The following is a 24,074-nucleotide window of genomic DNA, read 5'->3' as shown; positions in this document are numbered from 1 at the left end:
ATTTATGAAAAAGACATTTGGCTACAGAAGTGCTATTTTTTGCCTATTTCCAAACACATTCTGGATGAGTTATGCCGCGTTCAAAACAACTCGGAACTCGTAAATCCCCGACTTCAGTGGGTTCAAGACAACTCGGAACTCCGGAAAAGAATAGCTCAGACTGGGAAAAAATCATTTTGAAAGGTCCTCCAACTCCGAATTCAAGTCGAGAATCTTTCTACAGCTCCGACTTTCCGGCCTGAATATCATTGACAACATGATTTGACCACGTTTTAAAAATGTTTCTTCAGTTCCCATTTGTCTTAAAAGCACCATTACTGGCTAGCTAAAGTGGCTTGTTTAGTTAACGACTTTGCTACGTCGGTCGCGGCGTGACCAGAATGACACACTCCATTTATGTTCGAAAATTGAGAACGGGGCGGAGTTGACAGTTTTTTGTGCCCAAAGTCGACCTTTAAGATGAATGCATTAATAATTGTAAATCGCTCTGCATAAGAGCGTCGGCTAAATAACAAGAATCCAAATGTATACACATTATTTACTATGAAAGTTGTGTGGGAAATCCTTCAAATGAAATACATTCAATGGATGCATTATGAACTGTCCAGCAGTAGTGTACTATAAACACATAAAATAATCACAATATATTAAATAATCAGAATATGCCTGCATTATGGTATGCACCCACCACAATAATTTTGAAGATACTAGAATGTTTCAACATGTCTCCCTTTCTAAACCTTGCGTTCTTTTTACATTCTGTTGCATGCTGGGACAGATTTTCCAGGCTCCAGCTGTGGCGCATGCGCAATCCATCGCTCCCATCTTTCTATTCCCAACAAGCTCGAGAGAAATCTAGCAGTGGCACTTGTACGTGGGAGCGCTTTAATGTAGATTTTCAAAGGAATAGCAAACGTGAACCTCTGCTTCTTTTTTATTTTTACATTTCTCTACATGTAATCCTGAAAAGCAAAATGTTAACTGTTGAAATGGAGGGCATGGTATTTTGGATATGCTAAACCTTATTTCTGACTCTCAAGCCTCTCAGCAACAGACCTCTGCCTGGTGTCTGTCTCAATTTTGGCCCTGGCTCGACTGACATTTCTGCAAAGAAGGGCTTCGGTTCATGTTGTTATTGAACTAAATTCTCCGTGTCGTGTTTTTTGTCTTCTGATATGGGAAGCTATACAGGTAAGAGTGCTATATTAGTTTACACATTTTAAGAAAACATTTATAGGCAACTCTAGCTGGCTAGCTAAATAGCTAGCTAGCGACTAGTAACACCAAAATCTATGTAAAATAAAATAATATTATTTTATCATACAGGACTACTGTTGTAGCTATCTTCTCCATCCGTGTCGCTTGGCTGTGAAATTGCTCTTGCTGTGTTTGTTATGGCATCGTCAATAGCAGCAGGCTCGTACGCGTAACTAGCCACCAGTAGGAAGCTGAAGTAAGGCTAGGTAGCCAGCTAGATAGCATGCTATTAGCATGCAATTATCACCTGCAATTTACATGCTTTATAGTTAGCAAGAAAGTTAGTTACCCTAACAGTTAGTTATCTACGCAGATTATTTTGCCAGTCAAATCAGCACCCGACAACGCGCATGGTTTTCAAAATAGTGCGCGTGCTGCCTACCTCACGCACACACGACATAATGTCATCAATATGTAACGTTAACTACTTATGCCGTGTTGTCTGTGGTTTCAGAGGAGTGTGGCTATGGCACAGTAATAATGTACCTGGCCTAATTGGTTCCCTCCTATATAGTGGATAGTGATGGCAATCCGTAACAGTATTTTTTTGTAATTTTTTGTTGTTGTACTGTAATGCTTAATAACAGAATGTTGGTTTTGCAGATGTTCGTATGGGTTTAGATGCTTGTTCAGCATCTGGTCTGTTTGCAATGTTAATCAGACCCTCTGCATAGGCCACCAGCAAACATCCCATAGGACAGAGAATGAAATCTTAGTAGATATTAATTTGTGAGAGAGAATAGAGTATTGCTCCACTGTCAAAACCTTATTTTTATGATAAAGGTAAGGACAAAAAATGACCATGTTGCATCAAGAGATCCATTATTTGTTTCCCAACATCTTGGGTATTTTTGTGGTTTTCCTTTTCATTTCAGTTGAAAGTAATGTTATACATTAGTGTCTGGTCTGTTGCTACCCCATTCATGAAAGCTAACTGCTTTAGTGCCTATTGACAATAGTATCTTCTGACCAGGGGAGTTTTGTTAAGAGCGTGACACTTGCACCCGTTTTTGGAAACATAAGGAACATATCTTTGATATCAGCCAAAAACAATAATAAAAAAACAGAAGGTTAAATGACTACACCTTTCATAGGGTTAGTGTCCCCACAAGGGAAGCCATAGGCGGGCCACCTGTGGTAATTGGCTATATAGCCTGCTCTGAACACCTGTGTGTAACATGCTGACCAAACCGGTAACGCGCATGCGTCTGTGTGCGCCATCATGCCTGTGTTGATTTTGTCTATCCCTACCAAAAGCTTTCATGACATCCAGGTTAAAATATCAAAACCGACTGGATTAGCTGGATCTTTATAGAATTTTGACCCCATGTTGAGTCATACAAAATCGTTTGCGCTCTACTCTGACAATTAATCCACAGATAAAAAGGGGGAATTCTAGTTCGTTTTTCTCCTTGTTCATTCTTCCTCTGTGGATTTTCTATGGCAGTTGGCAACCAACTTTAAGGTGCATTACCACCAACAAATGGACTGGAGTGTGGCCCTGCTTCATCCTTCTTTCACTCACATGGTTATATGCACATAGCCTAGTGGATAGAGCATTGGGCCAGTAACCGAAAGGCTGCTAGATCAAATCCCCGAGCTCACAAGGTAAAAATCTGTCGTTCTGCCCCTGAACAAGGCATTTAACTTACTGTTCCTAGGCCATTATTGTAAATAAGAATCTGTGATTAACTGACTTGCCTAGTTAAATAAAAAAAACTATGAGGAGATGGGAGAGGCGGGACTTGCAGTGCATCAAGTGTAACAGTATAGCTTCTGTCCCTCTCCTCGCCCCGAACCAGGCACCCTCTGCACACATCAACAACTGACACCCACGAAGCATCGTTACCCATCGCGCCACAAGAGCCGCGACCCTTGCAGAGCAAGGGGAACAACTACTTCAAGGTCTTAGAGCGAGTGACGTCACCGATTGAAACGCTATTAGCGCGCACCCCGCTAACTAGCTATCCATTTCACATCGGTTACACTAGCATCTAAAATGCTTGATGGTTATGCAGAAGCTCGTAGCCGAGCAGTTCGGATGAAATTATTGAAAAATATGTTTATTTTGCAAAGCTCGTGCATGCAACGCGGGTGGTGTGGTCAGCATGTAAAAGTAACTGGGGAGGAAGTGTAGTTCCTTAACTGAAGGCACACACACAGCTTGTGGATCTGTGCAAAACTGCTGCAGTGAGTGCATCTTTTTTTTATTTGAAAGATTCTTTCTAGCTGATATGAAAGACAAGGGGCATATCAGTGTATTTTTTCGAAAACCTGTATGACAGCGATGATTATTGACGTTTCTGAACGTTAAAATAAATGTCTGGGGTGTTGTACAAAACAAGATCATCAGCGATTGGATCGTCTCTAACCAATCAGAGTATCAAAGCCAATGATTCATTTAGTAAACGCAACTTTGGCCCAACCCTTTTGGCTCTGGTCCAACCCATCGGTTTCTGGGACCAATCAGAACCCTTAGAATGCGTTTGCGTTCTAGTAGCCTATGATGAGTCGCAAGAAAAATATACCGAAGTGGGATCTCATCTTTCTATGCCTACTGCGTTAGGTTAGCGTTCTAGCTAGTTACTCAGATCCAGACTCATTGCGGAGGAGAAACGAATGTCCGTGGGCATGGCGTTTGGTCGGAGCAAGGAGTTTTGGTAGCTAGGCTAGCTGGTCTGGCCATTCTTTATAAACTACTGCGCGTTAATGGAATACTGAAATAAGATAAATAATGAATGTACAGGGTCTGTCTAACTACTAGAAGTCCACTATATGGGTGTCGGTTTGAGCTGTCATAGCACAATAAACTCAGCAAAAAAAGAAACGTCCCTTTTTCAGGACCCTGTCTTTCAAAGATCATTTGCAAAAATCCAAATAACTTCACAGATCTTCATTGTAAAGGGTTTAAACACTGTTTACCATGCTTGTTCAATGAACCATAAACAATTAATGAACATGCACCTGTGGAACGGTCGTTAAGACACTAACAGCTTACAGACGGTAGGCAATTAAGGTCACGGTTATGACAACTTGGGTCACTAAAGAGGCCTTTCTACTGACTCTCTGAAAAATGCCCAGGGTCCCTGCTCATCTGCATGAATGTGCCTTAGGCATGCTGCAAGGAGGCATGAGGACTGCAGATGTGGCCAGGGCAATAAATTGCAATGTTCGTACTGTGAGACGCCTAAGACAGCGCTACAGGGAGACAGGACGGACAGGTGATCGTCCTCGCAGTGGCAGACCACGTGTAACAACACCTGCACAGGATCGGTACATCCGAACATCACACCTGCGGGACAGGTACAGGATGGCAAAAACAACTGCCCGAGTTACACCAGGAACGCACAGTCCCTCCATCAGTGCTCAGACTGTCCGCAATAGGCTGAGAGAGGCTGGACTGAGGGCTTGTAGGCCTGTTGTAAGGCAGGTCCTCACCAGACATCACTGGCAACAACCCACCGTCGCTGAACCAGACAGGACTGGCAAAAAGTGCTCTTCACTGACGAGTCGTGGTTTTGTCTCACCAGGAGTGATGGTCGGATTCGCGTTTATCGTCGAAGGAATGAGCTTTACACCGAGGCCTGTACTCTGGAGAAGGATCAATTTGGAGGTGAAGGGTCCGTCATGGTCTGGCGCAGTGTGTCACAGCATCATCGGACTGAGCTTGTCATTGCAGGCAGTCTCAACGCTGTGCGTTACAGGGAAGACATCCTCCTCCCTCATGTGGTACCCTTCCTGCAGGCTCATCCTGACATGACAATGCAGCCATACTGCTTGTTCTGTGCGTGATTTCCTGCAAGACAGGAATGTCAGTGTTCTGCCATGGCCAGCGAAGAGCCCGAATCTCAATCCCATTGAGCACGTCTGGGAGCTGTTGGATCGGAGGGTGAGGGCTAGGGCCATTCCCCCCAGAAATGTCCGGGAACTTGCAGGTGCCTTGGTGGAATAGTGGGGTAGCATCTCGCAGCAAAAACGGGGAAATCTGGTGCAGTCCATGAGGAGGAGATGCACTGCGGTACTTAATGCAGCTGGTGGCCACACCAGAAACGGACTTACTTTTGATTTTGACCCCCCCCTTTGTTCAGGGACACATTATTCCAATTATTTTAGTCACATGTCTGTGGAACTTGTTTAGTTTGTCTCAGTTGTTGAATCTTATTTTCATACAAATATATTTACACATGTTAAGTTTGCTGAAAATAAATGCAGTTAACAGTGAGAACATTTTCTTTGTTTGCTGAGTTTACATCCCGCCGGACCACTTATTACTTCCCGTGTTTCATAAATCCCATATTTATGGATGTGGGGTCCTTTCCAATTATAGAACAGCACAGGGAAATCTATTCAATTTATGGGAGAATCCTCCATGGCTGAGACGCAAGGAGGGAGAGGTGCTCACTCCATGTTCTTCTATACTCCGAATTGATATTTACATAATAATGAGTTGTCCTCGATCACACCCACAAATTGGGGCATAACATTTTCCCATTCACCCTCATTGTAAAAGAGACAACTTCGTCCAATTATATATAGTTTTTATACAGAAATAGCAAAACATGCCAAAAAGCGGCTGTGTTGTCCCACGTAGGGAATTATAAAATGGGTGGTTCGAGCACTGAATGTTGATTGGCTGACAGCCGTGGTATATACCACAGGTATGACAAAACATATATTTTTACTGCTCTAATTAAGTTTGTAACCAGTTTATAATAGCAATAAGGCATCTCAGGGGTTTGTGGTATATGGCCATTATACCACGGCTAAGGGCTGTATCCAGGCACGACACACCCCTTTGTGCCTTATTGCTTCAATAGAGCCTGCGAGATGAGCCCTGTGGCTTCAGGCTATTTGGTGTGGAAAATGTTGGGACCCGGTGTCAAAATAGGCTACACAGGTAAGACATTTAACTTTAGTATAGTCCGTTTGTAACTCCACTCACAACTTGTAGCTTTATATTCCGTTTGTTAATTTTGTTGGTCTTTGCTAGCACTCACTCATGTGGCTTCTAGCACAGTCTTTAAAAGGGGCATGAGGGAAGCCCTACGATATTACGTTTTTTTTAAAGTAGTGTGAATGCTCGGGAGCAGGCAATGTTGAAAAGTAATCATTAGACATGTTTTACTTTTCTTAGTGGTTAGAGCATTGGGCCAGTAACCGAAAGGTTGCTAGATTGAATCCCCGACCTGACAAGATAAAAATCTCTCGTTCTGCCCCTGAACAAGGCAGTTAACCCGCTGTTCCTAGGCTGTCATTGTAAATAAGAATTTGTTCTTAACTGGCTTGCCTAGTTAAACTATTTATTTATATAGAGAGATAGATCTATATCTATCTATCTTTATTGAATGTCGTTTTGTAATTGACTGAAACAAGCAGACAACAAGAAAATTGCGTTTTGAAAAAGGTCATGTTTTTGCTGTGAGCTGGTGGGGTAACCTAGGTAACCACAAGTTGTTTTCCAAACGGGCACGGCCGCAACGTTCTATCTAATACCGACTGGAACTATACACTGAGTGTACAAAACATTAGGAACATCTTCCAAATATTGAGCTGCATCTCTTTTGCCCTCAGAACAGCCTCAATTCATTGGGGTATGGACTCTACAAGGTGTCAATTGTTCCACAGAGATGCTGGCCCATGTTGACTCTAAATCTTCCCACAGTTGTGTGAAGTTGGCTGGATGTCCACCCTCTGAATGGCACACATACACAATCCATGTCTGATTTGTCTCAAGGCTTAAAAATCCTTCTTTAACCTGTTTCTTCCACTTCATTTACACTGATTTGAAGTGGATTTAACAAGTGACATCAATAAGGGATCATAGCTTTCACCTGAATTCACTTGCTTAGTCTGTCATGGAAAGAGGTGTTCCTAATGTTTTGTACACTCAGTGTAGATAACATGGATACTGATGAAACGGGGGCTCTGCTGTCTTGATGGAGGGCTGTCTCATATGAATGTAATTAAAAGGTTTGGCTCTTTAGCTCACTTGGCTTTCTCTGGGCAGACTGCTATCATTGTGCGCTTCAACCATCCTATCAGAACGGAGATGGCACCTAGGACTGACCGGTGACACTTTGCTTCTTGATTGTCCAATTTCTTGACTGCTGACATACAAAACATTTCAGGACTGTGTCAACATTGGAGTTTCCCTTTTTAAGATGTGAATGTCTATTTTAGACTCTCAGACATTTGTAATGAAGGATGTAACCTCCGTGAGTTGTTTTTACTTTCTAAATTAATAATGGAAATTACTATATTTTCTAAATTGTTTTTGTGTTCAGCCAAGCCTTTGAAATGGCAATCCATGTATTGACCTAAGACTCAGACTTTTGCTAATATGTTCAGTCTCCCCAAAAAGCTTGTCCATTTCATGTAACATCCATAACGCTTTTTATTTGTTTATTTAACTCTGCTTTTTTTGTGTCTTCCCCCAAGAGTACTGTAGAATAAACACAGATCCTAAGTTTCATTTATTTTTTTTGGTCCATTCTGTGAGATGCACAATATACGGCCCAGCGCTATTGGGTAGCATCAGAACTCTGCTCCAGTGTTTAGTTTACAATGATAAGCTGAAATGACAACTGCTTATAAAAACATACGGTTGAATTCCAGTGCTGGCTCACGCCGGATAAATTCATGCAACAGCCTGATGCATTACTGGACATTTTTAGTTTGTGTGTGATAGGTATGAGCTGGGAAGGCCTTCAAGACCACCGACAAAGAAGTTATACTAGCCTACACTGTTTACCTCAAGGGAGAAAGACGTTTTAGAACTGTGGCAGCAGAATTCAAAACATTGCGATATACAGCATATCGTGAATGTGACCATATCGCACAGCCCTAACCTGAGCTGAGTCGTAAGTGAGACTAGGCATCTACCACCTCACTACCACTATTAGATAGCCAATGAATATACAGTGCATTCGGGAAAGTATTCAGACCCCTTGACTTTTTCCACATTTTTACGTTACAGCCTTATTCAAAAATTGATTGAGGGGGGGGGGGGGGAACGATTTAATCTACACACAATACCCCATAATGACAAAGCAAAAACAGGTCTTTGCAAATTTTTGCACATTTATAAGAAGTTAAAAAACCGTATCACATTTTCCATAAGTATTCAGACCTTTTACTCAGTATTTTGTTGAAGCACCTTTGGCAGCGATTTAAGGCCTTGAGTCTTCTTGGGTATGACGCTACAAGCTTGGCACACCTGTATTTGGGGGGTTCCTCCCATTCCTCTCTGCAGATCCTCTCAAGCTCTGTCAGGTTGGATGGGGAGTGTTGCTGCAAAGCTATTTTCAGGTCTCTCCAGAGATGTTCGATCAGGCTCAAGTCCGGGCTCTGGCTGGTCCACTCAAGGACATTCAAAGACTTGTCCCGAAGCCACTCCTGCGTTGTCTTGGCTGTGTGCTTAGGGTTGTTGTCCTGTTGGAAGGTGACCCTTTGCCCCAGTCTGAGGTCCAGAGCGCTCTTCATCAAGGAGCTCTCTGTACTTTTCTCTGTTCACCTTTCCCTCGATCCTGACTAGACCCTCAGTCCCTGCCGCTGAAAATCATTCACACAGCATGATGCTGCCACCACCATGCTTCACTGTAGGGATGGTGTCAGGTTTCCTCTAGATGTGACGTTTGGCATTTAGGCCAAAGAGTTCAATCTTGGTTTCATCAGACCAGAGAATCTAGTTTCACATGGTCTGACAGTCTAGGTGCCTTTTTCTAAACTCCAAGTGGCCTGTCATGTGCCTTTTACAGAGGAGTGGCTTCTGTCTGGCCACTCTACCGTAAAGGCCTGATTGGTGGAGTGCTGCAGAGATTATTGTCATTCTGGAAGGTTCTCGCAGCTCCACAGAGGAACTCTGGAGCTCTGTCAGAGTGCCCATCTGGTTCTTGGTCACCTTCCTAACCGAGGCCTTTCGCCCCCGATTGCTCTGTTTGGCCGGTCGGCCAGCTCTAGGAAGAGTCTTGGTGGTTCCAAACTTCTTCCATTTAAGAATGATTGAAGAATGATGTTCTTGGGGACCCTTCAATACTGCACTTCTGTGCCTCGACACAATCCTGTCTCGGAGCTCTACGGACAATTCCTTTGACCTCATGGCTTGGTTTTTGCTCTGACGTGCACTGTCAACTGTGGGACCTTTTTATAGACGGGTGTGTGCCTTTCCAAATCATGTCCAATCAATTGAATTTACCACAGCTGGACTCCCAAGTAGTAGAAACATTTCAACGACGATCAATGGAAACAGGATGCACTTGAGCACAATTTTGAGTCTTAATACAAATGGTCTGAATACTTATGTAGATGAGGTATTTCAGGTTTTAATTTTTAATACATTTCTAAAAGCCTGTTTTCAATTTGTCATTAGGCTACTGATATTCCCTGGGGTTGTTCGGCATGCACAATTACTTTTATATAAATGACTATCAACACAGTTACTTGCTTAGTTCAAGACTAAAGGAGAGGACCCATCAGTTATCACAAAATATGAGGTATTTTTGGAAGGTAGAAAGAAAGTAAATTGAGCAAAACATTTGAGTGAAATCAGTGATTTTGTAACATTTGAATCAATGTTCTGACCGATGCAAGCTACATTTGGATCGGTTTGGGTTCCTCGAACCTATGCACTTGCATCTTAAGCATTTTAATCGTTACATCGCTAGTTTACTGCATTTTACTATACCGGTATTGATACACACACCGGTGTGGATTTTTACTTTACATTCTAACGTCATTTTGTTTGATTTGTTTAATTAAATGATTCCGTAGTTACTCAAATTCTTGCAATAATTCATTTTTATCGCCAGTACGAAACTGCTAACAGCTGAGAACTGCTAGCTAAACGCTAGCACAACTAGTCAACAACTTCGGAGTAGAGACCACCAGAAATTGTCCGACTGCCCTTTTTTATTAAGATCTGCAAATTAACCCGAAAGTACATGGTCAAAGATGATGATGATGATGATGATGATGATGATAATATTCTGATATTCTTTTATTTTATTTTATAGAGGCGTACTAAGACAAAATGCACTTGACAGTGTTTAAATAATAACAAATTTGTGCAGGAAATTAAGAAATTGAAGAAAACTATGGAAGTGAAGGCTGGAATTGAACAAATAACTATAGAAATGGCAACCATTGATCGAGTACCAGAGTTTGAGGCTACAAAATAGGATTTCGTTGTTCTACAAATAAGACTACTTCACTTTCAGTAATGTCTTACTATTTTTGGTTGTAGTTTGTTTGAACAGTATAAAGCAATCAGAATGGAGAAAGCCCATTTTTAAAACCACTTAGAATGAATTTGATGGCATCCTAGGGTCATGCGCTACTCATAAAGCAAGTTATTATTCAGAAACGTCAAATAGCTTCATACCGTCAATGACAAAAATACAGTGATATGATATTTTGGCCATATTGCCCAGCACTAAGGCCCAGTGTGCCTGCTTTCCGTTTTATTATCCAGGGAATATTTTTTTATTGTACTGTATGGGTACTTAGGCTGCATTTACATGTCGTTCTAATACATTGGGTCAATCGTTTTCTTTTCTTTTCTCATCTGGCGTGGAGTTGGATTGTTTGTTCACAATATCAGAAGTAGAGATGCTGTGTCCCTGGAACTCTACACTGCCAAAATATTTGAAGCTGTTGAATCTAACACTGAAGCCCCCCCCCCCCCCCCTTGCAACAGCTACCTTGCATCCAAGAGAGCCTGGCCTATTTTTCAACCCGCTCTGTTCCCCTCCAAGCTATGGAGCAGTGGCGGAACACTGGAGAGCCATGTAGTGTTTTATGGCTGATTTATCATGTGGGAGGGACTAGTAGGCCTATCATGCTCTACAAATGTGCCTGGCTTTTAGGCACACATACTGTGAAGGTAAAACACGATAAAGCCTCAAATTAAACACCTTCGATTTTTGTTTTGTTCTACAGTCCATATTTGTGATTATTTTGACATTGTGCAGGCTTTCAGTCAACTATGAAAATAAAGGATGGCACAATGATGGTAGGCTAACAATCAGATTTGAATATTGGCCTTTGCTGTTCCGTTTGTCCTCTTTCAGACATATCCCAAGGGTGTCTGTGGCAGTGGCACTACCACTGCTCTCAATCATGGAGCAATTCTGTGTGTGTGTGTGTGTGTGTGTGTGTGTGTGTGTGTGTGTGTGTGTGTGTGTGTGCTCTGATTTAATACCAAGCCATTTTGTATTGGTATCTAGGCAAAGGAAGGCACCCTTGCTTTAATTACCAGCGTTTTCTGTGCATGCTCGGCTGTGTGGATGAGTCATCCGTCACAGAAAATGCACAGCGAGCGTGATTCACACTCTGTAATGCAATATCAAAGTGCTGCTGTTTTTATTTCACCCCAGAGTTACAGATAAGTTGTCGGTCTGACAGGCCTGGCGGTGAAGACGAACACCTCGCAGCCCAGGAGACACACAGGGCTATCGAGTGTTTCAGCCCCTGGGAGGCCCACTGTCACCTTTACACTCCCACTATTTCAGCAAGAGAATTCACTAGAGATGGAGACAGATTTGACCATTCAGATGACAGAATGCAAGACTCTGGTTAAAATTAAACAACAAAAATGAAAAAACAGCTTATAAAGTCTAATATATTTGTCCTCCAAATCCACCCACCTAGAAATGGCTGTGGATACACAGGGGGAATATTCCCATCCTATTGCCACTACTGATCTCTTAAGGTATTGGCCAGAGAAGGGCTTGATTAAAAAGGGGGATGGGAGGCAGGTAGGCTGGCCCATTGTCGTGGCGACTCAGTATCATTAAGCCTTAGCAGTATTCAGAGTCACGTCAGTGCCTGGAACAATGGCATCCAATCCATCATGATTTTGTGACCATTCACTCTGCATATAGCCAAATACAGCTAACTATCGCTAGTGACTTCTACAACTAGTCCAAATTACATTGAAGAGCGATTTCTTTCTTAGAGGAAAAACAATATTTTTAAACGTGCACAATGGATTTAACATTATTTTGGGCTATGTAAAAGCTCTGCAAACCTGTCTTGTGTGGGAAATATTTAGATATACTCTGAGCTCCTACTCATTGAGAGTATTTAGACTATAAATATATTTAGACTATAAATATATTCTTAAAAGCTTTTTGTAGTAAATTTGACGGTGTTACTTTTTACTTGTTTTACAGGTTGGAATATATGGGACAGTGGCTGCTTTAATCCATGATCCTCTCTGGGAGGATGTAATGCTGACATAACCTGCAACATGAGGAGTTTTAAGGTACCAGCGGCAGTTAGTATCAGCCAGAGCTCACTTAATCACCATTGATAACCAGATCCATCCAATATCAGCTACTGTGAACTGAAAGTGAAACATTGGTCCGTGAGAGAGGTCGCCTGGGCAGCGCTGCTTCAAGTTCCCTCAGGTCACCCATCTCAATGTCGGCAGGTTCTCCCACCATTACCATGGCCTCTTCACAAAAACATTGATGAAAATGGTGATTTAAACATGACGACATTAAACAGGATGGGGACAAAGGGCCTCAAAGGTCTGGTTCCACAGTGAACCTGTCCCAGAAGAGGCAGGCAACGGTGGGATTGGCAGTTGGCAGTTCCAACCATCGAAGCTGTTGTAGCACATCATCTCTTGCTTGGTCAGTTCACTCCTGAGAGACCCCAGGATGACGCACACTAGTCTGAGCTCTCTGACAGACTTGTGATATCTCACATCGCAAGGGTGTAGTTGTGTGGACTTAAGGAGTGGACAATGAACAGAACAAAGAAGTATGAAGGTCTGTGTTCTGAGGGGAAGCCCCCGGCTGAAGTCCCTATAGGTTGGCAGCGGAGGATCACCCACAGCGGGGTTGTCTACATAAGGTAAGACCTACTCTACCTGTATTTAAACTAGCCTGGGGCCCATCTGCCCAGTCAGAATTTAGGCTAATGACTTCTTTCCTTCTACAGGAAGATTTTCATGTAATTGTCTGTAACCATTTGAAATATGTTTGTTGAACAGGTTCCTTCATACAGGATATTTAAAAAAAAAAACATATATTTGCATATTAGGCCCACTATACCCTTTCGATTGTCCTTTTACTTCATATTCTCAGAGATGCTTGTCATTAGGGATGTAATGATTCACTGATGCGCATCGGTCCCCGATTTGACATGTTTAAGTGTTTTTGTCTCCCGAGTGACGCAGCGGTCTAAGGCACTGCATATCCGTGCTAGAGGCGTCACTACAGACCCTGGTTCGATTCCAGGCTGTATCACAACCGGCCGTGATTGGGAGTCCCATAGGGCAGCGCAGAATTGGCCCAGCGTCGTTAGGGTTTGGCCGGGTTAGGCCGTCACTGTAAATAAGAATTTGTTCTTAACTGACTTGCCTAGTTAAATAAAAAAATACATATAATTAAAAACATGTTGTTCAAATCTGTTACTAAAACCTGTTACACATTTTTTTTTTTATAAAATAGTGTCCAACCTAACCTCTGGGGAAAAAATAAAAAATTAAGTTATGATCAGTCTGCGGAACCCAAACCGATCCAAATGTAGCATCTGTCAGAAAATCCATTCAAACGTTACAAATCTCTGATTTAATCAAATGTTCTGCTCATATTTGTACTTTCTTTCTACCTTCTAAAAAGACCTCATATTTTGTAACAACTGATGGGTCCTCTCCTTCAGTGTCGAACTAAGCATGTAATAAGCATTGTAATAAGTTTTACCGGAATAAAAGTAAGTTACCGGCGACAACTCTCATCTTGCTGTAGGCTACCTGCTGAATGGGACCTACAATACCATTTATTTTGATTGTTCAGGTTCACCATCAGCAATAGTTTTGGTGGTTTTGCTTTAGTAAATCAGTCTTTATGGTCATTTTTAGATATACAGGAGAAAGGTGATCATTTTACAACGAGGACAGCAATCACTTTTGTTAGGTGTGCTGCATGGCCGAAGTGAGAGGAGAAGATCACTAAACTTTAAAACGGTCAAAACCATATGATTTTGAGATGGGATGAAATCCAAAGTTGTCTTATATATTCATTGTGTATGTTAAGCTGGCACTTAACAAACTAGTTTACACACACACACACACACAGCAAGCTGGTACTTAACAAACTGTACAGGCTATAAACAAGCAGGAAACATGTATCTGGATGCTGTTTTTCTGGTTGCTGGTGATTTTTAATTCCACGTTAAGACACGCGATGCCCAACTTCCATCAACACGTCTCCTTTGCGACTAGGGGTGATAAATTCCTAGACCACTGTTATTCTACCCACAGGCATGCATACAAGGCCCTCCCTCATTCACCATTTGGCGAATCAGATCATGACTCTGTACTCCTGCTTCCTGTTTACAAGCAGAAGCTCACCAGAATCAGATATTTTGCTACAGGACTGCTTTGCTAGTGCTGATTGGAATATGTTTTGAGAATCCGCCGATAACATCGAGCGAACCACCTCCGTCATTGGCTTCATTAGGAAATGCATCAGCGACATTGTCCCCACAGTGCAGATGTTCTGCTTCCCCAATCAAAAGCCCTAGATTAACACTGAGGTTGGTGCTAAGCTAGCACACAGGGCTGCAGCACACAACCCTGAGGCTACTGCTGAGGACAGGAACAAGTACAAGAAGTCCATTGATGACCTCTACAGAGTCATCAAACAAGCAAAAGGACAATATGGGAATAAGGTGGAAATATCTAAATATTTGTCACATGCGCCGAATACAACAAGTGTATACCTTACCATGAAATGCTTCCTTACAAGCCCTTAACCAACAGTGCAGTTCAAGAAGAGCTAAGAAAAATATTTACCTAATAAAGTAAAAAATGTAATAAAAATAGCATTAACGAGGCTATATAAAGGGGGTACCGGTACCGAGTCAGTGTGCGGGAATACAGGTTAGTTAAGAGAATTTGTACATGTAGGTAGGGGTGAAGTGGCTATGCATAGATAATAAACAGTGAGCAGCAGCAGTGTACAAAACAATTGGAGAGGGGGCGTCAATGTAATAGTCCGGGGGCCATTTGATTAGTTGTTCAGCAGTCTTATGGCTTGGGGGGGTAGAAGCTGTTAAGGAGCCTTTTGGTCCTAGATTTGGCGCTCTGGTACTGCTTGCCGTGCGGTAGCAGAGAAAGTCTATGGCTTGGGTGACTGGAGTCTCTGATAATTTTATGGGCTTTCCTCTTGACACCGCCTATTATATAGGTCCTGGATGGCAGGAAGCTTGGCCCAAGTGATGTACTGGGCCGTACCCACTACCCTCTGTAGCGCCTTACGGTCAGATGCTGAGCAGTTTCCATACCAGGCGGTGATGCAGCCGGTCAGGATGCTCTCCATGGTGCGGCTGTAGAACTTTTTGAGGATCTGGGGACCCATGCCAAATCTTTTCAGTCTCCTGAGGGGGCAAAGGTTTTGTCGTGCCCTCTTCACGACTGTCTTGGTGTGTTTTGGACCATGATAGTTCGTTGGTGATGTGGACATCAAGGATCTTGAATCTCTCGACCCGCTCCACTACAGCCCTGTTTCAAAGCACTTCATGGCTACCGACGTGAGTGCCACGGGTCTGTAATCGTTTAGGCAGGTTACCTTCACTTCCTTGGGCACAGGGACTGTGGTGGTCTGCTTGAAACATGCTGAAGTGGGAAGTTTACATACACCTTAGCCAAATATATTTAAACTCAGTTTTTCACAATTCCTGACATTTAATCCAAGTAAAAATTCCCAGTTTTAGGTCAGTTAGGATCACCACTTTTATTATAAGAATGTGAAATGTCAGAATAATAATTCTAATTATTTATTTCAGCTTCTATTTATTTCATCACATTCCCAGTGGGACAGAAGTTTACATACACTCAATTAGTATTTGGTAGCATTGCCTTTAAATTGTTTAACTTGGGTCAAATGTTTCGGGTAGCCTTCCACAAACTTCCCACAAGAAGTTGGGTGAATTTTGGCCCATTTCCTCCTGACAGAGCTGGTGTAACTGAGTCAGGTTTGTAGGCCTCCTTGCTCGCGCACACCTTTTCAGTTCTTCCTACACATTTTCTATGGGATTGAGGTCAGGGCTCTGTGATGGCCACTCCAATACCTTGACCTCTCTAGGGTAGGTGGCACCAAATCGTCCCACCTATGTAACAGCCAGTGTAATCCCGTGGCGCGTTATTCAAAAACCTAAGTGTATGTAAACTTCCAACTTCAACTGTAGGTATTACAGTTTCAGTCAGGGAGAGGTTGAAAATGTCAGTTTAGACACTTGTCAGTTGGTCCGCACATGCTTTGAGTACACGTCCTGATAATCCATCTGGCCTCACGGCTTTGTGAATGTTGACCTGTTTAACCTCTATGGGACCGGCGGGACGAATTCGTCCCACCTACGTAACATCCACTGCCAGCCTGTGGCGCGATTTTCAAAATCTTCAAAATCCTATTACTTCAATTTCTCAAACATATGACTATTTTACAGCCATTTAAAGATAAGACTCTCGTTAATCTAACCACACTGTCCGATTTCAAAAAGGCTTTACAACGAAAGCAAAACATTAGATTATGTCAGCAGAGTACCAAGCCAGAAATAATCAGACACCCATTTTTCAAGCCAGCATATAATGTCACCAAAACCCAGAAGACAGCTAAATGCAGCACTCACCTTTGATGATCTTCATCAGATGACAACCCTAGGACATTATGTTATACAATACATGCATGTTTTGTTCAATCAAGTTCATATTTATATCAAAAACCAGCTTTTTACATTAGCATGTGACGTTCAGAACTAGCATACCCCCCGCAAACTTACGGGGAATTCGCTAACATTTGACTAAATTACTCACGATAAACGTTCACAAAAAGCATAACAATTATTTTAAGAATTATAGATACAGACCTCCTCTATGCACTCGATATGTCCGATTTTAAAATAGCTTTTTGGTGAAAGCACATTTTGCAATATTCTAAGTACATAGCCCAAGCATCACGGGCTCGCTATTTAGACACCCGGCAAGTTTAGCACTCACCATAATCATATTTACTATTATAAAAATGTCATTACCTTTTGTTGTCTTCGTCAGAATGCACACCCAGGACGTCTACTTCAATAACAAATGTTGGTTTGGTCCAAAATAATCCATCGTTATATCCGAATAGCGGCGTTTTGTTCGTGCGTTCCAGACACTATCCGAAATAGTAAAGAAGTGTCGCGCGCTTGGCGCAATTCCTGACAATAAAATTCAAAGTATTCCATTGCCGTACGTCGAAGCATGTCAACCGCTGTTTAAAATCAATTTTTACGTCATTTTTCTCGTAGAAAAGCGATAAAATTCCGACAGGGAATCTCCTTTTCGGCAAACAGAGGAAAAAATCCCAAAGGCGGGGGCGGTCGGGGTCACGCGCATAAGCTAGTGTCTCTTGATGGGCCACTTGAGAAAGGCGATAATGTGTTTCAGCCTGGGGCTGGAATGACGACATTCTCTTTTTTCCCGGGCTATGAGAGCCTATGGACGACGTGGGAAGTGTCACGTTAGAGCAGAGATCCTTAGTAAATGATAGAGATGGCAAAGAAGTTCCAGAAATGGTCAGACAGGCCACTTCCTGTAAAGGAATCTCTCAGGTTTTGACCTGCCATTTGAGTTCTGTTATACTCACAGACACCATTCAAACAGTTTTAGAAAATTTAGGGTGTTTTCTATCCATATGTAATAAGTATATGCATATTCTAGTTACTGAGTAGGAGTGGTAACCAGATTAAATCGGGTATGTTTTTTATCCAGCCGTGTCAATGCTGCCCCCTAGCCCTAACAGGTTATAGGTCTTGCTCACATCGGCTACTGAGAGTGTTATCACACAGTCATCAAGAACAGCTGGTGCTCCCATGCATGCTTCAGTGTTGCTTGCCTCAAAGCGAGCAAAAAAGGCCTTTAGCTCGTCTGGTAGGCTCGCGTCACTGGGCAGCTCGCGTCTGGGTTTCCCTTTGTAGTCCGTAATAGTTTTCAAGCCCTGCCACATCCGATGAGTGTCAGAGCCGGTGTAGTAGGATTCAATGATAATCCTGTATTGACGCTTTGCTTGTTTGATGATTTGTCTGATGACATAGCAGGATTTCTTATAAGCGTCCGGATTAGTGTCCTGCACCTTGAAACAGCAGCTCTAGCCTTTAGCTCGATGCGGATGTTGCCTGTCATCCATAGCTTCTTGTTGGGATATGTACGTACGGTCGTTGTGGGGACGATGTCGTTGATGCACTTATTGATGATGCCGATAACTGAGGTGGTATACTCCTCAATGCCATTGGATGAATCCTGGAACATATTCCAGTCTGTGCTAGCAAAACAGTCCTGTAGCATCCGCGTCATCTGACCACTTCCGTATTGAGTGAGTCACTGGTACTACCTGCTTTAGTTTTTGCTTGTAAGCAGAAATCAGGAGGATATAATTATGGTCAGATTGGCCGAATGAAGGGTGAGGGAGAGCTTTGTATGCATCCCTGTGTGTGGAGTAAAGGTGTTCTAGAATTGTTTTCCTCTGGTTTAGAGGTCGACCGATTATGATTTTTCAATGCTGATACCGTTTATTGAAGGACCAAAAAAAGCCGATACCGATTAATCGGACAACTTCTTTTTTTTTTTATTGTATTTTCTTTTTTTTGTATTTTTTTGGTTTGTAATAATGACAATTACAACAATACTGAATGAACACTTATTTTAACTTTAATATAATACATAAATAAAATCAATTTAGCCTCAAATAAATAATGAAACATGTTCAATTTGGTTTAAATAATGCAAAACAAAGTGTTGGAGAAGAAAGTAAAAGTGCAATATGTGCCATGTAAGAAAGCTAACGTTTAAGTTCCTTGCTCAGATCATGAGAACATATGAAAGCTGGTGGTTCCTTTTAACATGAGTCTTCAATATTCCCAGTTAAGAAGTTTTAGGTTGTAGTTATTATAGTAATTATAGGACTATTTCTCTCCAAACGATTTGTATTTCATATACCTTTGACTATTGGATGTTCTTATAGGCACTTTAGTATTGCCAGTGTAACAGTATAGCTTCCGTCCCTCTCCTCGCTCCTACCTGGGCTCGAACCAGGAACACATCGACAACAGCCACCCTCGAAGCAGCGTTACCCATGTAGAGCAAGGGGAACAACTACTCCAAGTCTCAGAGCGAGTGACATTTGAAACGCTATTTGCGCGCACCCGCTAACTAGCTAGCCATTTCACATCGGTTACACCAGCCTAATCTTGGGAGTTGATAGGCTTGAAGTCATAAACAGCGCAATGCATTGTGAAGAGCTGCTGGCAAAATGCACGAAAGTGCTGTTTGAATGAATGCTTACAAGCCTGCTGGTGCCTACCACCGCTCAGTCAGACTGCTCTATCAAATCATAGACTTAATTATAATAAACACACAGAAATACGAGCCTTAGTTTCCGGATTCGACCATATTAAATGACCTATCATCTCGAAAACAAAACGTTTATTTTATTGGCATCCCTAAGTCTAAATATTCCTGTAAAATTGCACAACCTTCAATGATATGTCATAATTATGTAAAATTCTGGCAAATTAGTTCGCAACGAGCCAGGCAATGAACGCAAGAGCGGTGACACAATTTCATGTTAGCAGGCAATATTAACTAAATATGCAGGTTTAAAAATATGTACTTGTGTGTTGATTTTAAAGAAAGGCATTGATGTTTATGGTTAGGTACATTGGTGCAACGACAGTGCTTTTTTTCACAAATGCGCTTGTTAACCTGTTAGGGCTAGGGGGCAGTATTGACACGGCTGGATAAAAAACATACCCGATTTAATCTGGTTACCACTCCTACCCAGTAACTAGAATATGCATATACTTATTACATATGGATAGAAAACACCCTAAAGTTTCTAAAACTGTTTGAATGGTGTCTGTGAGTATAACAGAACTCAAATGGCAGGTCAAAACCTGAGAGATTCCTTTACAGGAAGTGGCCTGTCTGACCATTTCTTGAACTTCTTTTCCATCTCTATCTTTTACTAAGGATCTCTGCTCTAACGTGACACTTCCCACGTCTTCCATAGGCGCTCAGAGCCCGGGAAAAAACAGAATGTCGTCATTCCAGCCCCAGGCTGAAACACATTATCGCCTTTCTCAAGTGGCCGATCAAGGGACTCTGGGCTTATGCGCGTGACCCGACCGCCCCCGCCTTTGTGATTTTTTCCTCTGTTTGCCGAAAAGGAGATTCCCTGTCGGAATATTATCGCTTTTCTACGAGAAAAATGGCGTAAAAATTGATTTTAAACAGCGGTTGACATGCTTCGAAGTACGGTAATGGAATATTTAGAATTTTATTGTCACGAATTGCGCGACACTTCTTTACCATTTCGGATAGTGTCTGGAACGCACAAACAAAACGCCGCTATTCGGATATAACGATGGATTATTTTGGACCAAACCAACATTTGTTATTGAAGTAGCAGTCCTGGGTGTGCATTCTGACGAAGACAACAAAAGGTAATCAAACTTTTATAATAGTAAATATGATTATGGTGAGTGCTAAACTTGCCGGGTGTCTAAATAGCGAGCCCGTGATGCCTGGGCTATGTACTTAGAATATTGCAAAATGTGCTTTCACCAAAAAGCTATTTTAAAATCGGACATATCGAGTGCATAGAGGAGGTCTGTATCTATAATTCTTAAAATAATTGTTATGCTTTTGTGAACGTTTATCGTGAGTAATTTAGTAAAATGTTAGCGAATTCCCCGGAAGTTTGCGGGGGGTATGCTAGTTCTGAACGTCACATGCTAATGTAAAAAGCTGGTTTTTGATATAAATATGAACTTGATTGAACAAAACATGCATGTATTGTATAACATAATGTCCTAGGGTTGTCATCTGATGAAGATCATCAAAGGTGAGTGCTGCATTTAGCTGTCTTCTGGGTTTTGGTGACATTATATGCTGGCTTGAAAAATGGGTGTCTGATTATTTCTGGCTTGGTACTCTGCTGACATAATCTGTTTTGCTTTCGTTGTAAAGCCTTTTTGAAATCGGACAGTGTGGTTAGATTAACGAGAGTCTTGTCTTTAAATAGCTGTAAAATAGTCATATGTTTGAGAAATTGAAGTAATAGGATTTTTAAGGTTTTGAAAATCGCGCCACAGGCTGCAAGTGGCTGTTACGTAGGTGGGACGCAAGCGTCCCACCTAGCCCATAGAGGTTAAATCATCACCCATTTGTCGAAGTAGGCTGTGATTCGATGAGAAATTAACAGGCACTGCATTGATTATATGCAACGCAGGACACGTTAGATAACTACACATGGTTGATGATATTACTAGTTTAACTAGTGATTATGTAAGATTGATAGTTTTTTATAAGATTAATGCTAGCTAGCAACTTACCTTGGCTTCTTGCTGCCCTCGCGTAACAGGTAGTCAGCCTGCCATGCAGGCTCCTCGTGGAGTGCAATGTAAGGCAGGTGGTTAGAGCGTTGGACTAGTAACCAGAAGGTTGCAAAAACGAATCCCCGAATCCCCCCTGAACAAGGCAGTTAACCCCCATTCCTAGGCCGTCATTGAAAATAAGAATGCGTTCTTAATCTGACTTGCCTAGTTAAATAAAGGTCTAAAAAAATAAAGAAAGAAATCGCCAAATCATTGACCAAAAATACCGATTACCGATTGTTATGAAAACTTGAAATCGGCCCTAATTAATCGGCCATTCCGATTAATCGGTCGACCTCTACTCTGGTTGCACATATGACTTGCTAGTAAAACAAATGTAAGTTTACCTCCATTAAAGTCCCCGGCCACTAGGAGCGCCGCTTCTGGATGAGCATTTTCTTGTTTGCTTATGGCCTTATAGAGTTGGTTGAGTGCGGTCTTAGTGCCAGCATCGGTCTGTGGTGGTAAATAGACGGCTACAAATAATATAGATGATTCTCTTGGTAGATAGTGTGGTCTACAGCTCATCATAAGATGCTCTATCTCAGGCGAGCAATACCTCGAGACTTCTTTAATATTAGACATTGCGCACCCGCTGTTATTGACAAAAATACACACACCCCCACCCCTCGTCTTACCAGACGTAGCATCTGTTTTGCCGGTGCATGGAAAATCCTGCCAGCTCTATATTATCCGTGTCGTCTTTCAGCAATGACTCTTTCAAACATAAGTTATTACAGTTCTTAATGTCCCGTTGGTAGGATAATCGTAGGTCATCAAATTTATTTTCCCATGATTGCATGTTAGCAAGTAGAACGGAAGGCATTGGGAGTTTACTCGATCGCCTATGGATTCTCAGAAGGCAGCTCGATCTACGTCCTCTCTTCCTCAGTCTTTTCTTCATACAAATGACAGGGATCTGTGCCTGTTCCCGGGAGAGCAGTATATCCTTCTCGTTGGATTTGTTAAAGGAAAAAGCTTCTTCCAGTTCGTGGTGAATAATCTCTGTTCTTATGTCCAGAAGTTAATTTCGGTCATAAGAGACGGTAACAGCAGCATTATGTTCAAAATGATGAGAACTACATTGAAATGGGTTTCAGTTATATTGGGAGTAGTGCCTTTCCTCAGCCACAGTGTGTTATATGTGCAAAAATACTATCTCACAACTCGATGAAACCTTCACTCTTGTGCAGACATTTAGAAACAAAACATGCCAATTTCAAAAATAAGCCACGGGAGTTTTTGGAGTGAGAATTAAGACTTTCAAGTAGTAAGACATGTATAAAAACAACAGATACCATTAACCTCTTACATCTAGACGTTCCGCTAGCGGAACACCGGCTCCAATATCCAATGATGGGCGTGGCGCGAAATACAAACTCCTCTAAAATCCGAAAACTTCAATTTTTCAAACATATGACTATTTTACAGCATTTTAAAGACAAGACTCTCGTTAATCTAACCACACTGTCCGATTTGAAAAAGGCTTTACAGCGAAAGCAAAACATTAGATTATGTCAGCAGAGTACCCAGCCAGAAATAATCAGACACCCATTTTTCAAGCTAGCATATAATGTCACAAAAAACTAAACCACAGCTAAATGCAGCACTAACCTTTGATGATCTTCATCAGATGACAACCTTAGGACATTGTTATACAATGCATGCATGTTTTGTTCAATCAAGTTCATATTTATATCAAAAACCAGCTTTTTTACATTAGCATGTGACGTTCAGAACTAGCATACCCCCCGCAAACATCCGGTGAATTTACTAAATTACTCACGATAAACGTTCACAAAAAAACATAATTATTTTAAGAATTATAGATACAGAACTCCTCTATGCACTCGATATGTCCGATTTTAAAATAGCTTTTCGGTGAAAGCACATTTTGCAATATTCTCAGTAGATAGCCCAGCCATCACGGCTAGCCATTTAGACACCGACCAAGTTTAGCCCTGACCAAACTCTGATTTACTATTACAAAAGTTTGATTACCTTTGTTGTCTTCGTCAGAATGCACTCCCAGGACTGCTACTTCAATAACAAATGTTGGTTTGGTCCAAAATAATCCATCGTTATATCCAAATAGCGGCGTTTTGTTCGTGCGTTCAAGACACTATCCGAAGTGTAAATAAGGGTCACGAGCATGGCGCAATTCGTTACAAAAGATTTCTAAATATTCCATTACCGTACTTCGAAGCATGTCAACCGCTGTTTAAAATCAATTTTTATGCCATTTTTCTCGTAAAAAAGCCATAATATTCCGACCGGGAATCTGCGTTTAGGTAAACAGACGAAAGAAAACATAGCATGGGGTCGACGCGGGCACGCGCCTGAGTCTCACAGTACTGTAACCAGGCACTACCCAAACGTGCTACTTTTTTTCAACC

General features: G+C 41.9%; 1 protein-coding gene across 2 annotated transcripts in view; it reads left to right on the top strand.

The window, feature by feature from the left end:
* The first annotated feature begins 831 nt into the window (after nucleotides 1–831).
* LOC106582411 (methyl-CpG-binding domain protein 5) overlaps nucleotides 832–24,074 on the top strand; it is a 51,565-nt gene continuing 28,322 nt past the window's right edge. For both annotated transcript variants that reach the window (XR_006761225.2, XM_014165504.3), the window contains exons 1-2: nucleotides 832–1,191; nucleotides 12,429–13,116. Coding sequence is in view for 1 of the 2 variants with exons in the window: in XM_014165504.3 (XP_014020979.2) it covers nucleotides 13,007–13,116 (110 nt within the window). In the remaining variant the exon portion in view is untranslated. The remainder of the gene's footprint in view (nucleotides 1,192–12,428; nucleotides 13,117–24,074) is intronic.

The sequence above is a fragment of the Salmo salar genome, chromosome 21 (assembly GCF_965601325.2).
Source record: "Salmo salar chromosome 21, fSalSal1, whole genome shotgun sequence".
Taxonomy (NCBI): Eukaryota; Metazoa; Chordata; class Actinopteri; order Salmoniformes; family Salmonidae; genus Salmo; species Salmo salar.
This window is presented reverse-complemented; position numbering and strand designations above follow the sequence as displayed.